The following is a 14,680-nucleotide window of genomic DNA, read 5'->3' as shown; positions in this document are numbered from 1 at the left end:
TAGATATGGTTCTCTTCCTCTCCTTACCCCAGCAGAAAAAAGAAATCTGACTCCGCAGTCCACTAAAAATATTGAGAATAAATATGACATCTGTAAAGGAAAGAAAAGTAAACCCTTTGGGAGCACTACCCGAAACAAGCCAAAACAGTATCACATAGGCAGGAAATTTTTATTGACCTCAACATCATTAAAGTTCAAAACCAAAAAAAGAAAGCTCCATTGGAAGGTCATTCAATCTGTTTTCTTTAATTATATAGATGAGAACAAATGTAATTCTCTGCATTTACTGAGATTACCTTTTCAACCTTTTGCAGTAGTTCCTGGCTTTGAGAAAGAAAGGATGGACTAGGGCTATACAGAATAAGACAACAGAAGGAACAACTCAAAACGTGAGTGAACAAACAAATGGAAAAATATTTGAGAGTAAATGTGAATTTCTTCCATTCACATCTTTTCCTGATCTACAATTTTTTTGGTTTTTTTAAAGATAGCCTACAAGGTGATCTCCTTAAGAACCCCTTGATGGATTCCCTCTGTACTTGTAATAAAAATCAATCTTCTCCACAGGTCCTTAAAGGCCTTGCATGAACTGGTCTTTGCTTACCACCCCTCCAACCTTATCTTGATACTCTCTCCTTTCATCACTATGGTTAAAGTCTCACTTACCATCTTTCAGTACCTTGAAAGCATGAAGTTGTTTCCACATCAAGATTTGCACACATGCTTTCCTCCTTTTCTACCTGACTTCTCATCATTCAAGTCTCAAACGCCACTTTCTTTTTCTTTTTTTGGCAGCTGGCCAGTATCAAATCCTAGATGTTGGTGTTACCAGCCCCATCTTCTAACCAACTGAGCTAGGCCCATCAAATGCCACTTTTTCAAAAACATTTTCTGAACTCCAAATCCAGATTAAGTTACTCTTTCTCATAGCACCCAGTTCTTTCCCTTTATAGCTGAGAACTGTCATCCCTGCCATGTATTCACCTGTAGGCTTACTTGATTCATGCCCATTGTCTCTATTACACTTAAAGCTCTATGAGATCAGCAACCACGTGTTTTCTTCAGCAATATAGGCAGCACCTGATTAATAACCCATTAACTAAATGAAAGAGAAAACAGTGAAGAAAATGAGAACTTGCAGTTATACTTAAACACCCTACAGAATATAAAGATAATACTAAATATAATCAAAATAGGTTTTGTTTGTTTTGTTGTTTCTTTTTAAATATATCAAGTTATATCCTGAGCATTCCCTGACAAGGCTAGAAACCCCACCTTATAAAGGGTCATTTGGATGGTGGAACAAAGAAATCTGAAATGCTTTCCACAATTGATTAATTTGGAAGGCCATTTTAGAGAGCCTGGTACTCATGAATTATTTTGAATAGATAATTTAAGTTTTGTATTGGCAAAAACTAAACATTCTCTTATGTCTGACTGAGAGTTTCTTTTGAGATGATGTGATATGCTTTTTGAAATGTGTGCTATTGGGAACAATTTACATCCTTGAAGCATTCATTTTTAAATGACTGGGGCATTTTAAAAAAAATAAGTGATTTGCTCCTGTGGCCTCACTCAGGTACAGCATGTGTCCCTAAATAATAAGATATTAATTGATGCCCTAAACACCACAAAAGCAGCAATTTTGCCTCTAAAAGTGCTTTGCCATCTATTCAGTGTGGTCAACTGCACCTGCTGAAAATGTCAAGTGGTTGAACTTATAGCTCAGAATGTCTGGGATACTCAGATGGCAAGAACCCAAGTTCTTCCTGTCTTCTCCACCTTAAGCACCAACATCAGGGTGTACTAGTGTGCACTCTGCTAACTAACCATCTCCACACTCTTTAGGACTCAGAGGAGGCAAATGTTGGTAATAAGAGTGGAGGTAAGCCCCTTAACATTTTTCCTATGTTCTCTCTTTACCAGTGCCATCTCAGGCAGAAGCAGGAAAGTCGAATTTTAGACTATCTCAGTCCTTCACTGTGGTAGGAACCCTAAAATCATGAATTACAAATGTGTAGATTAAAGATGTACTGTCATAGTTGGTTAAGCAATATTTACTTTTTTATAAACAAAGGAGTTTATGCTTACGAGATAATATTCCCCCCAACGGGGCAAGGCTGAAAGCAATGGTACAAAAATACTATTAGAGCAATCTGATTTCCTAATCTGAAAATATTTACATTGACAATGCCATTCACCAATTTCTTAAATAAGCCATAAGAAATAAAACACAGAAGTATCTAAATTGACAATTCATGAAATACTTCATGAATTAATGCTATATTTCTGAGAGTTGCTTCAGTTTATCAGTAATAAGCAGAATCCTTAGAAATCAATTTACAGCAAAACAAAATATGAAAAAAGCTTATAACAAGGGGTAAATACAGTAGTTTTTTGAACACAATAACATGTTCAGCTATACCTGGATTTTGTTTTAAACAGTAATATCGTACTATATTTTCATGTATAAAGTTGTCATTTCATGAGTATTTCTTGGCAATGGTGGTTTGAGGACTGATGCTAGTCATGATACAATTTCTACCATTCTTTGCCAGAATGAGAAAAGCTAAGGACAAATGCAGTGACTTTAATGCATTTAAAGGGTTGCCTGCAATTCAAAAATTAGGTTCTTATTTTTCTAATGTTAAAATATATCTTTTTGTGAAAAATGAAACCTTTTGTAAAAAAACGAAACAATGGTAATAAGTACTAGGTTTTATTTCTTCAAAATGATTTGACTGGGCAAAACTTAAATTTGTAGCCTTCTCTACGTTTTTTTAGAATTTAAAAACGCCCCCCCCCCCCCAAATTAAGTTTTAGAACTACTGGACTTTGGAACTAGACATAAATACCTTCAAATCGTAGCTTAGTTACCCTTCTAGTTGTATGGTTTTAGGCAAATTGCCTCTCTGAGACTCAATTTTCTCATCAGTAAACTCTGCAGAGTTGCTGGGAACATTAAATGAGATAACATTTAAATTCCTGGCATAGTAGATCCAGAAAAAGATGTTCTTTTACTTGGAACTGGCAGGCATGTATTTGATTATCTCTTTCTGTACCCTAGAAATCAAATTCTGATTGCCTTTTTTACTCCTGAGAAGAGGTCTCTCTCATCACCAATCCCTCTACCCATATTCTGAAGGGTTCCATTACTTCTAGAAACCCTGCCTAACAAATTATCCTATTTGTATGTTTCCTGTATCTTTAGCCTCTCCTGCTCTATTGGTTCCATATCTTCTGTTTATAAACATATTTAAGACTCTCCTCTCTTAAAAAAAAAAAAAGTAAGTGTATCTATACCTAGATTATATCTCCCATATCTGAAGTGTCCTCCAGAATCAAACTCTAATTCCCACTTCCCAGTATTCCCTTATCAGGCCCCAATGAATTATGATCTAACATCTATTATCAACTTGTTGATCTATTTAGGATCACTAACAACCTCTTATAATTTTGAAGTGCAATAGGTATTTTTAAATCTTCAACTTTTACAGGATCATTTTGTGGCATTTAACACCATTGTCCTTTCCTTCCTTCCTTTTTTTTTTTTTTGTCTTTTTCGTGACCGGTGCTCAGCCAGTGAGTGCACTGGCCATTCCTACATAGGATCCGAACCCGCGGTGGGAGCTTCGCTGTGCTCCCAGGGCCGCACTCTCCCGAGTGCGCCACTGGCTCAGCCCCTTTCCTTCCTTCCTGAAATTAAACTTCAACCTTGGTTTCTCTGATGATCTCTTCAAAGGTTAATTTTAATTAATTTGTTTCTTCCTTCATACATACAGATTCGTCTTTTGTCTTCCTCTATTTTTTTTATCTTACCCAAACTCAGAACTTTAACAACCACTTGTGTGCCAAGTCATCTAAATCTAAAAATCTAAATCTCTAAAATTTCTGATCTCCTCCTTAAACAAGACCCTGAATATCTCCATCTGTATTTCTTTCTTTTCCTTTTTCCTGGTACTTACCCTTCGTTCCTCTCATTCAATCAAGGCTTGTTTCCAACATCTCTCTCCAATCCTCTCAGCCACATCTTATCTCAGTAACTTTTACATAACCCTCCAATCCACACTCTATACTGCTTCCAGGTGACATCACTTTTCTGTTTATAATCTCCTAAAGGGCCTTACAAACCCTCTTGAATAAGTCTAAATTCTTTAGCATGCCATAATAATTTCCCCCACCCTCCTGGCTTCCTGGTCCCTAGCCTTATTTCTGAACACTTCCCTTTTCATTTATTCTAATGAACATGCTGTTTCTCAGTAAGAGACATTCTTTTTTGCTTCTATGCCTTAGCGCATACTGTTCGTTCTGTTCATAAAATCCTCCCAACTCACCACTTCCCCTTCAAATAAATAAAACAACTTTTACTATCCTCCCTCCACGCCCCCTTTTTAAGTCCCTTTAAGTTCTATTTCCTTCTCTAAGGAAAAAAATTTCCCCTGAATCATGCCCATGCTGAATGACTTAGGTAACCTCTTTAGGTAAATTTTTGTTTGGGTGTGCGCATATGAATGTATTAGGTTATGAAGCAAAATGTCTTTCTTATGGATTCTAACAAATAAAACTGAAAGCCATCACCCCAGGGGTTTGTAGCAGAATATCCTTCATGTTTAAGAAGTTCTTCTTGCTTTTACCTTACTGCCCTAAATCTACCTTTAATTAGTAAAAGTGACATTGAGGTCTGTTAAAAAGCTCTGAACAAAATTTAACTTATGGAGTTTCAGATATACGCTTGCAAACACGTGTTACTAAATGACATTATTTTCTTTGCTAATAACTGATGTACAGAGAATAATTTTTACTTTGGGGGGTTGGGAGTAGCAGAGATAGGAGTAAAAAATTATCAGCACACTAATCAGAAACAAAATATCTAGGTCACAGTCTACAGATGGCATTTTTGGAAGTTTATTACATGCATTATTTCAGTTGATTTTAATTTTCAAAATACACTTATTAACAATCTAAATTCAGGAGCTAAACAAGTCTGTTGCGATTGATAAACTGATAACGTCTTCTATTTTTGTTCCTGTAGGCACTTGCTTTTCTTCAGGTTTGTTGGGACTGGAATGGAGACTTAATTAAACCAAGTAATGAGATTATTTCAAACCCCATTCCTTCATCCTGACCTACAGTTAAGCATATACCTATTTTCTCAAACCTATTCTTTTAATGTGACTACATCCTCAAAATAAATCTTAGTTAAATACTCCAAGACAGTCATGATGAAACTTTAACTGCTTGTTGTACTTTTAATGGTAAAGGCCTCTAACTCTTACCACTTCTAATATCACCTACCTCAGACATTGTGAGAAGCTTCACTGGGAAAACTTTAAGTCAAAACTAGAATACTAATTGCTTGTTTCTTAATGATTTCCCAAAGGCCATGATCTAACTATATTTAAAAAGCTACATATTTTTGCTTTTATACTTTAAAGAGAGATAGTTTTAACAATATTTCAGAAAGAAAAAAAAAGCAGCTTAGGAAAATGTAACCAAATGTAATCAGATTTGATCTAAATTCTTTGATTTTCTATGTCACCTTATACAATTCTGCAGCTTCAGTTTTTTCAAGTGCAAGATGATATATATCCACTCCCTTTATCACAAAGATGATGTGTGGTGATTAATGAGCTAATGCCTATAATACAATCTGAAGCTGTAGCATAAATACACTATAAATATAAAACACTTTCTCAACAAACCTGCATGAGATAATTTTCAAATGAAAAAAAGGTTTTAGAGGTTGTCTACAAATGACTGTATGTTAGTGAAATATATTACTGTACTGACTGGTTCTTCCCATCAATATTTTAGAAGGGGCAAGATAAAGATTTATCAAATAATGACACAAGCAAATAATACAAATAAATGAATGCTATGAAAATAAAGTAGAGTGCTACCTACATGAGAACAAGGGTGGGGGGCAGGAGGTAGGCACTTTTACTTGTTATATCTTTTAATCTTAATACTCTTCTCCTGTTATATTTTTACATGTAAGGAAATCAAGACTTCAGGTTGTTGACTATATTCTGTCCACTCTTCCAGGATTTTGCTAATATCTGCATACCTAGCACCCTCACTGACTGCACATTTCTGTTCATTTTCCTCTTCTCAATGAGGCCTACCCCAACTACCCTATTTCGTAGGCCAAACTGCCTCCATTTAACTCCCCTTACCCTTGTCTACTTTTTCTTTTATTCCAAAGTATTTATCACTTTCTAACTAGATATTTTATTTGTTGTGCATATTATCTATGGTCCTCCGCTAGACTGTAAGCTCTGGGAAGTTAGGGATCTTTGCTTGCTTTGCTTACAGGTGTACCCTCCCCTCCAACCTAGAACAGTGACTGGTAACTAGACACGGGCCCTTCCTTCTCTTCCCACTTTTCATCTTTAACTGTATGCATGAACTTGTTTAATTATTTTCACTTTTAATTCCTGGGAAAGCAAAATTGTTTGGATCTATATCTGAGCCAAATTTGCATTCAAAAATCCTATTGTTAGAAAGAAATTAGGGTCAGAGCATCATTTGAAAACTTCTAACCATAATAAAAAGTGATGAAAAGACATGTAAAACAAACTGAAATGTGAAGGACACAAATGATGATCAATATTTAGTATTTATTCAGTACTTAATTTAAGAGTACCTGCTCAACGTTCTATAATGCTGTAAAGGCTGCTCTTTGAGACACCAGAGAAATCTAAGAACGAGAGTACTCTAAAGCAGTGGTTCCCAAACCATATGAACTTCAGCTAAATTAAAAAAAAAGGTTGGAGAGACAGTTGCCAAATTTAAATTTTGCCACAAAGGGATATTAAGAACTAAATACAATTATCACCACTGCAATTTCATCAGAATATGTTCACATAAAAAAATGACAATTTCTGTATAAAAGGTAGTTATTTTTACTGAATAAGTTTAGTTTCATAAACACCTCATTATATAAAAATACTTTCATGTGAATTTAAGATCTAAATGTTAAAAGTAAAACTTTAAAAAGAAGCTATAAAAGAATCTTCATAATGCCAGGAGAAGCCTTTCTTTAAAAAGAAAAAGCACAAATCATAAAAGAATGATAAATTTAACATTAAAATTGAAAACTTCTAGTCATTAAAAGACACCATATTTAAAGTGAAAATGTACATTAAAGACTGAAAGACATTTTAAAAGCCTACCATAGTACTGTTATCCAAAAATATTAAAAACATTTATAAGTAAGATAAACAATCCCACAGGCAGACAATTCATAGAAAAAGAATATGAATGGCTAATAAATAAAGTACTGTCAATTGGGAAGATGCAAATAAAAACTACAGTGAGGTACCATTTCATATTCCTCAAACTCTAAAGTATCTGGAAGGTAGAAAAACAGACCCTTCTCATCCATATCTGGGTATAATAACCACTTTGTAGAGAAAACTGGCGTTTATCTAACAGAGCTGAAGCAGCTCATACCCTGTAGTCTAGCAATCTTGGATTTATATACCAGGACAATCTTTCCCAATGACAGTTTTTGGCTGTTATAGTGAATGAGGGGCACTACTAAATAGAGGCCTGGGATGCCAGGCACTCTTCCTGCATAAAGATAATAATCTTCTATGTCCCATGACTTCTGAGCATTTATTTTGCTGGACATTTATTTTTCCTCCCTCTATACAGGGGAGGGGGGGAGGGGGAAAAACTCCACAAATGGCTAAGGTCAGATACTTCTAAACAGGATTTAACACAAAGTATACTTTAACATCTATGTTTTAAAACAGATGAAGATTTTTAAGAGAGCAACCACTGTGCAAAGAGCAAGATTACACTTTTACTTTTGTTCAAACTTTACTGAGAATAGTTCGTTATTTCAAAAAAAGCATTTTCCAACAACAGTGCCATTATTGGTATTTGAATGGCCAATTCAACATACCTGTTTCAATTTACAGGAGTAGCTGTGGTATTGATGGTGATACTATCCATTGTGCAAATTATCTACTACTATTTCTTCTAGCAGTGCCTCTTATGTGGACACAAACCACCTGGGAATATTGTCAAACTACAGCATGAGTCAGTGAGATAGGGTTTGAGGCTCTGCATTTCTAACAAGCTCCCAGGTGATTCTGATGTTGGTGGCTACCATCATACTTGGCAGCAAGACTTGACTTTAGTCTTGAGCTCAAGTATTTACATAGTGAAATGCAAATTCTTATGTTTTAGTAAGGGCACTGCTTTCTCTAAAATATGAACATAGGTTTATTATTATGAACTTCAATAGGACAGTATTAAAGAAATGGCAACATATTTTCTATAAAAATGGGACGTAGGATTAAGAACCAATGCCCTAACCCTAGAAGTCCTGCACAAGTACCTAAGTAAACAAACAAGAATATTCCCTGTTGCTCTGTTTAACAGCAAACAATAGGAAACAAAACAAGACTACAGAGGATACTTCCAAAGGTTCATGGAAAAGATTCACACTGTCTTTCCATCCTATTTTCCTGTGAACTTTTGGAAGTACCCTCGTATAATGTTCATAGATATAAAGTTATGTAGTTAAGTATAAACACACGGATATAGGAAGGATGCATGTCAATTTTAGGTTATGGTATGAGTTGGGGAACAAGGAAATAGGTCTTAGGAGTATACAAGATACAGAGCAAACTTCATTTTGATTTGTAATCTTATTTCTTCCACTGGGTAAGGGATACATGGATAATCATTATATTGTATGTTACCAATACTTACATTGCTATATTATTTCTCATTTTATCTGGATTGACAAAACTGTTGGGCATAGCCAGGTGTTTGTAAAACACTGCTCCAAAGCAAAGGACTCAGGATTAGTAATCAGAATACCCAGGTTCAAGTCTCAGTTCTGTTTCTTACTAATTGTTAGGCGATTTTAATAATTAACCTCTCTGGCCCTCATTTATTTCATCTGTAAAAATGTCATAATATCACTTTCCTTCTCCAACTCACAATGCTGGATTTGAGAGGCAAATGGGGCAATGTATGTGAAATATTTTTAAAAGGGTAAGAAAGGTAGGAGTAATTTTGAGAATTAAGAGCAAAGCCTTGCTTGGATAGATTAGCAATAAAATCTACCAGTAAATAAACCAATTTATTCAGTAAATTCTATTGTCACTGACTCTAAAGATTTAACATGGAAGAAATTTTCAGTTTATCAGTTCTTAAATGATGGCACATGGATAGGAATTCTCCCTACTATAATCATGCTTCTTTATGCTAATTCTTCAAAGAACTGAAACTCTTAATACCAAAACAAGAGTATTGCATTAAAAAGTATTCTTATTTAACTTAAATCGGTGTCACATAACCAGAGTGAACTGTTGCTTATATGGTTCTCACTACCATTCCTATAAAGTGAGGAGGTGGCTTATTTTATTAGCTCTACATTACAGATCGAGAAATTGACTCAGATGTGGGCTAGCATGCCTGGAGTTGTAGACCAATTCAGTGACAGAACTTGGAACAGAAACTAACTGACTAGTTCTTCTGTGTTCATTAAGCTATTAAAAACATTATTTTGCCATGACACTTTATGGTGATTTTGTTTGTCCCAGCAAATAGAAAATTCTTTGCCAGCTATAATTTCATACACATTTTAAATGGGCAAAGATCCTCAAGGAAACAAGCCACTAATCAACTAGAGTACTGTACACCAAGGGACAAAATTAAAACTGCCTAGCCTGCTAAAAATCTAATCCTGTCCTTGCCAATTAACCTTATTAATAATACAGTAGGAGAATAGAGAGGTCAAAATACCGATGAGGGTGCTATTAATTTCCTCCCGGGTCTCAAATAGTATAAACAAATTATTGCCAGACAGAGAGATCTTGTATCTTTTAAAAGTTGAAACACAATTACCTCCACTGTTCCCTAGGTAATGCCACTAGCCCTACTCCCCAAATAACTCACCAACAAGCAAGGAGGTGGGCGGTCCCAAATTAGAACAATGGCGATTGTAATAATTATCAAAATATTGGCTATCATTAGATGTCCTCCAACTGAGTTCATGCTATAAACATATGAAGAGACAAGCTACGGAGAAACGTTCATTTTTTTGTAACTCTCCCTATTAACGTTAACATATGAACGTTATTACAATAACATACCTGACTTTCTATTCAGACTCACTAGGTAGTTTCAAATGTTGACATAAGACCTCCAAAATTCTTTTTACTTATTGAAGGCTTAAAAAAAAAATCAATGAATCAACTTATGGATCAAGCATTAAGTATCACAAAAAGTATTAAACAGGAACACCTTTTTAACTAACAGCTAGAATTTAAAGGTCACACTCCGTATTCCGTTATTCATCCTTTACTCACCAAATCTACCTCACACTCACTTAAATCAGAGCATCGTTTTAAAAAATTCTGTTCTGGAATTGGCAGAAATCCACTATACATCAAAGCTCTGAACAAATTTTTTCACTAACAACAACAACAAAAGCTCCCAGAAGCCGAGGTTAAACACTCTCCTTTACAAAAGCCCTACACAGTACAATCTGAAACAACCTTCTTGTTTCGGGGTTAAATAAAATTCCAAACGAAAACTCTAATTTTCCAATTCAGAAGCGATTCCTGATGGGCCCTACCCTAGAGTTCAAAGACAGGTACTATGAAAGTTCAACCACATAAAGATAAAGAACCCCACGACAGCCCGGCCGGATACACAAATCACTAAGCTCGGTGCAGACTCGATCTAAATTCTAGGCTGGCAGAGATGAGGACATTCAGGAGAAAGATTCTGGGCACCCGCGAATGTCACAGTGAGCCCGGGATGGCAATCTGAACCTGACCCATCTCTCTGTCCACCCACTGGAAGAAAAGCAAAGAACGTGAAACGAGACCCTTCCCTGCGTGGAGGACCCGAGACCTTTCCCGGGGTGTCGGTCCGTCCTCCGCCCGCAGACTCCAGCAGCCTCACCGACTGCAGGGTCCCTCTTACCGCCCCCTTCACGGAACCACCAGAGTCCTCTCACAAATACAGACCCGATCGGAAGTGGCTTCCCCGCCTTTCCCGGCGCCGCAAGGGATCCGGGTCGCCAACAACAAAGACGCCTGCCGCTCCCCTCCCCCCGCCCGGCCCGGCCTCGTCCCTCCCGCGCTGCGGCTCCGGGCCTAGCGCCCCCTCCCCGAGCCCCGTCGCAGCGCTGCCGCCCCCCGCGGCCCCACGCACCTGCACTCGAGCGGCCGCGGCCGAGGCGCCGGCCCCGAAGAGTCGGGAAGGAACCTCTGCCAAGGCGCTGTCCCCGACAAGCCGCGACCCGCGCTCTCGCCGGCGGCGGACGCTCCCCGCCTGCGGACCGGCCCGGCCGACGAGGCGGGACGAGGGCTGCAGTCCCCGGAGCCGGGACGAAGGAGGTCGGCGGCGCCCGAGGGAGCCCGGCTCGCGCTCCGGAGTCTCGCCTCGCGCCGGCCCGGCTCCTCCACACGAGTTCGTGTTCTGCTGACTAACGGCCCCGGAGCGAGGCGCTGGAGCGGCCGCCGCCGCCTGCTCTCGGGCCTCACGTCCCGCGCGGCCGTGGTCGCAGCCGCCACCTCCCTTTCTGGCACTGCAGACACCACCCAAACCCAGCCAGGTCTTTCTTGTCTTTAATCCTCCTTTCTTCTCTCCTCCTCAGCCTGCCAGGCGCGGGGCTCGCTCCCGCAGAGAGAGGGAAACGGGATGGGAACCGAAGGGGCGAGCACAGTCCTCTCCAAGCCGGGAGTTGGCCACTGACTGGAGGAAGGTGCCAAAGCTGACCCGGGCTCCAGCCTGCGAGCGGGCGAGGGGAGGGACGGAGCGCAGACTTGCCCGGCTTTCACCAATCACAAGCGACCCAGCAGAGTCGGTAGTTCTCCGGGCTCTGAGAGAGGCTAAGCTGACTCGGCAGGAGGCGGGGATTGCGGTGAAGAAGAGCCAATAGGAGCAAAGGCTCCCCGCCCCTCCGCCTTGATGGACTGCCACGTTTGGACCAATGGGGGAATTCTCATTTCGAAGAAAGCGGGACTTGTTCGCCCGGTTTGAGGGAGAGGTTGTGAGGAGGGGGAGGGCTCGAGGCTGGGCCGCGTGGAGTAGCTTGGCCCGAGAGCAGGCAGGGCGGGAGGATGTCTCTGACCGCCTCAAGGAGTCACGTGGGTCGACCCGGGGCGGGGGCGGAAAGGCAGGATAAGTTTCTTCCGGGTCATTGACAGAAGTGTCTACACCGTGGTTAGTTGGTCGGTCTTCCCTCCGTGTTTTTCCCCGCACGCGGCTCAAGGTGGTTGTGGTTTCAGCGATGAGCTCCCAGAAGGGGAACGTGGCTCGTTCCAGGCCTCAGAAGCACCAGAATACGTTTAGCTTCAAAAATGACAAATTTGATAAGAGTGTTCAGACCAAGGTAGGAATCTGCTTATTGCACTGACTCTGACTCCAGGAAGGAACGTTTCAGTGGAGCGGGGAGAGAGGAAATGAGAGGAGTTGGCGAGGGCGAGTGTGGACCGCAGCCCAGAGTTAGTCTTGGCTGCAGTGCAACTCTTTCTAACGTGTTATTCCCACGCCCTTCTTTGGACCTGCGTATGTTGTCTTCTTGTAAATATGATGGTCAACACACTTTACTAGTTGCACAACGAGTGAATGGGACCCTCAACAAAGCTAAGGTGCAAGTGAGGAAATTGAGTCGTTGAACGCTTCTATCTGGATCACATATTTGCAGTGGAACGAGGATTGTAGCCCAGGTGTCTCTTTCAAATCTAGCATCAAGTATATGCAGTTCAAATTTCTCTTTGGAAAACTTGAAGCCCTTAGGTTTGCAGGTATAATGAGAACGATTAAGCGCTCTTAGCCTCAGCGTCCTCACCAACATAATGGGAATCCAACATAGTGGGAATTTCTGTCTGTCTTGTAAGATTGTTTTGAGGATCAAGTTATTTGATTAACGTGAAAATGCTTGTTTTGCTGTTTATGTCTTTTACTCTTCAGCGGGATTTCTGTAAACTGGAAGATTTATTTTATTTTTTAATTGCTTATTCAATAAGTTTATTGTCTTTATTTGAAAAACTCATGGAAAATTGTTTGGTTAAGTTCTCATCAGCCCGCTCCTGAGCTCTGAGGAAACTTTTCTTTTGAGCTACCCGATCTTTCTTCTGGGAAAGGGACATTTTGGGACGGTTCCATCTCTTCTTTTTAATTTCTCTGTTGGGCTTCTTCCCATAGACTGGATTCTCTCGTATAGCAGCATGAGCTTTCTCATACATCTCCTCCTCATGTCTGGAGTCACGTTGTTTTTTATGTATTGAGAGAATTGTTTCTTATAAGCATCTTCATCTTTTTCCATTAAGTAACGCATATAATCTGCAACATTCTGACCCATGATGTGTTTCCGATGTATTTCTGCATTAAATTCCTTGTTCTCAGAATCATAACCAGGGAATCGTTTGGTACTGTGAGGGATAGACAAGTCTCCATCCACTGCACCCTTTAGGGCCCCCAAAACTTTATTGCCAGTGGTAGTTCTGGCAAGGCCTGCATCCAAACAGCAGGTGAAGGCACCGGGTTGACCATCAGTGCTTTCCACATTGTATTCATCTCCAGTCACCTCCACTAGGCCTTCATAGATCTTGTCCATGCCAAACCTGTTGAGAAGCCTGCGGGCCAGCAGCAGACCAGTACAATACGCTCCAGCATAATTTGTCAGGCCAACTTTCACACCATATTTTGGTAGTTCATGTGCATAAGCTGTACAGACTATCATATCTCCTACTATACGGGCATAAGCAATCTGACAAATGATATTTCTGTTAGTCACACGAGCTATCATCCTGTATTTGGGTGTGTTGTACTTATTTTTATCCTGGACCACCAAGCGTTTCCTAGCATAGTAATCAGTTTTACCCTCTCGTCTTCTAAATTTCACTTGGTATCTCTTAAAGTAGGCCTTATTCTTGACAACCTTAACAAACCCCATTCTGCGGAACACAGACCCTTGTCTGCGGCTCGGCAGCGCTAGGAGGGGAAAAAGCTGGAAGAAGATTTAGACTGTCTAGATAGCCAGAGGACTTGGAGCATATTAAACTACTAATTTGCTGTGGATATCTCTCCCTGCCCCCTTGGCTGTATGGAGAGGAGATGATTGAGAAAAAGGGCATATGTGAGGGCCATCATCACATCCGATAAACCTGATATTCACATAAACTGGAGTTTGAATTTACTAGGTGTGTTGCTCGAGTGAGTTATTTAATGTTTAATTTCTCTGAGCCTTACTTTGCTCTCAGATGAGAAATTTGGCAGGATTGTTGTGAGGCTAAACTAAAGGCTGTATGTAAATGGTCTGGTCATGATTGGTGATTAATTTCTCAACATTGATTAAGAAAGCAAAGTAATCTGTTTATGGTAACCCGTGGTCTCCTTTCCTCTTTCTGTCTTTCTTCACTTGCTCTACAAATATTTAATGAGCACGTTCCATGTGCAAGGCCCTATGCTCATGGGTTTTCAGTGTTCAAAAGAGTTGAGACTCTGCTTTCAAGGATGTTATAGTTTTCTGGGTGATACAGACATTAATCAGAAAGATACGGGGCCGGCCCGTGGCTCACTCGGGAGAGTGCGGTGCTGATAACACCAAGGCCCCGGGTTCGGATCCCATATACGGATGGCCGGTTCGCTCACTGGCTGAGCGTGGTGCTGACAACACCAAGTCAAGGGTTAAGATCCC

General features: G+C 39.9%; 2 protein-coding genes and 1 pseudogene across 3 annotated transcripts in view; 1 reads left to right on the top strand and 2 right to left on the bottom strand.

Moving 5' to 3' along the window:
• ABHD17B (abhydrolase domain containing 17B, depalmitoylase) overlaps positions 1 to 11,266 on the bottom strand; it is a 44,803-nt gene extending 33,537 nt beyond the window's left edge. For both annotated transcript variants that reach the window (XM_063080774.1, XM_063080776.1), the window contains exon 1: positions 11,188 to 11,266. The gene's annotated coding sequence lies outside the window, so the exon portion shown is untranslated. The remainder of the gene's footprint in view (positions 1 to 11,187) is intronic.
• Positions 11,267 to 12,210: 944 nt separating this feature from the next.
• C16H9orf85 (chromosome 16 C9orf85 homolog) overlaps positions 12,211 to 14,680 on the top strand; it is a 60,907-nt gene continuing 58,437 nt past the window's right edge. Inside the window, exon 1 of the mRNA XM_063081057.1 lies at positions 12,211 to 12,370. Coding sequence (XP_062937127.1) covers positions 12,269 to 12,370 — 102 coding nt within the window. The 5' untranslated portion in view covers positions 12,211 to 12,268. The remainder of the gene's footprint in view (positions 12,371 to 14,680) is intronic.
• LOC134365047 (large ribosomal subunit protein uL18-like) lies at positions 12,996 to 13,961 on the bottom strand (annotated as a pseudogene).

This window comes from Cynocephalus volans, chromosome 16 (genome assembly GCF_027409185.1).
Source record: "Cynocephalus volans isolate mCynVol1 chromosome 16, mCynVol1.pri, whole genome shotgun sequence".
In the NCBI taxonomy this organism is placed as follows: domain Eukaryota; kingdom Metazoa; phylum Chordata; class Mammalia; order Dermoptera; family Cynocephalidae; genus Cynocephalus; species Cynocephalus volans.
The sequence above is the reverse complement of the archived record's forward strand: the minus strand, read 5'-3'. Positions and strand labels throughout refer to the sequence as shown.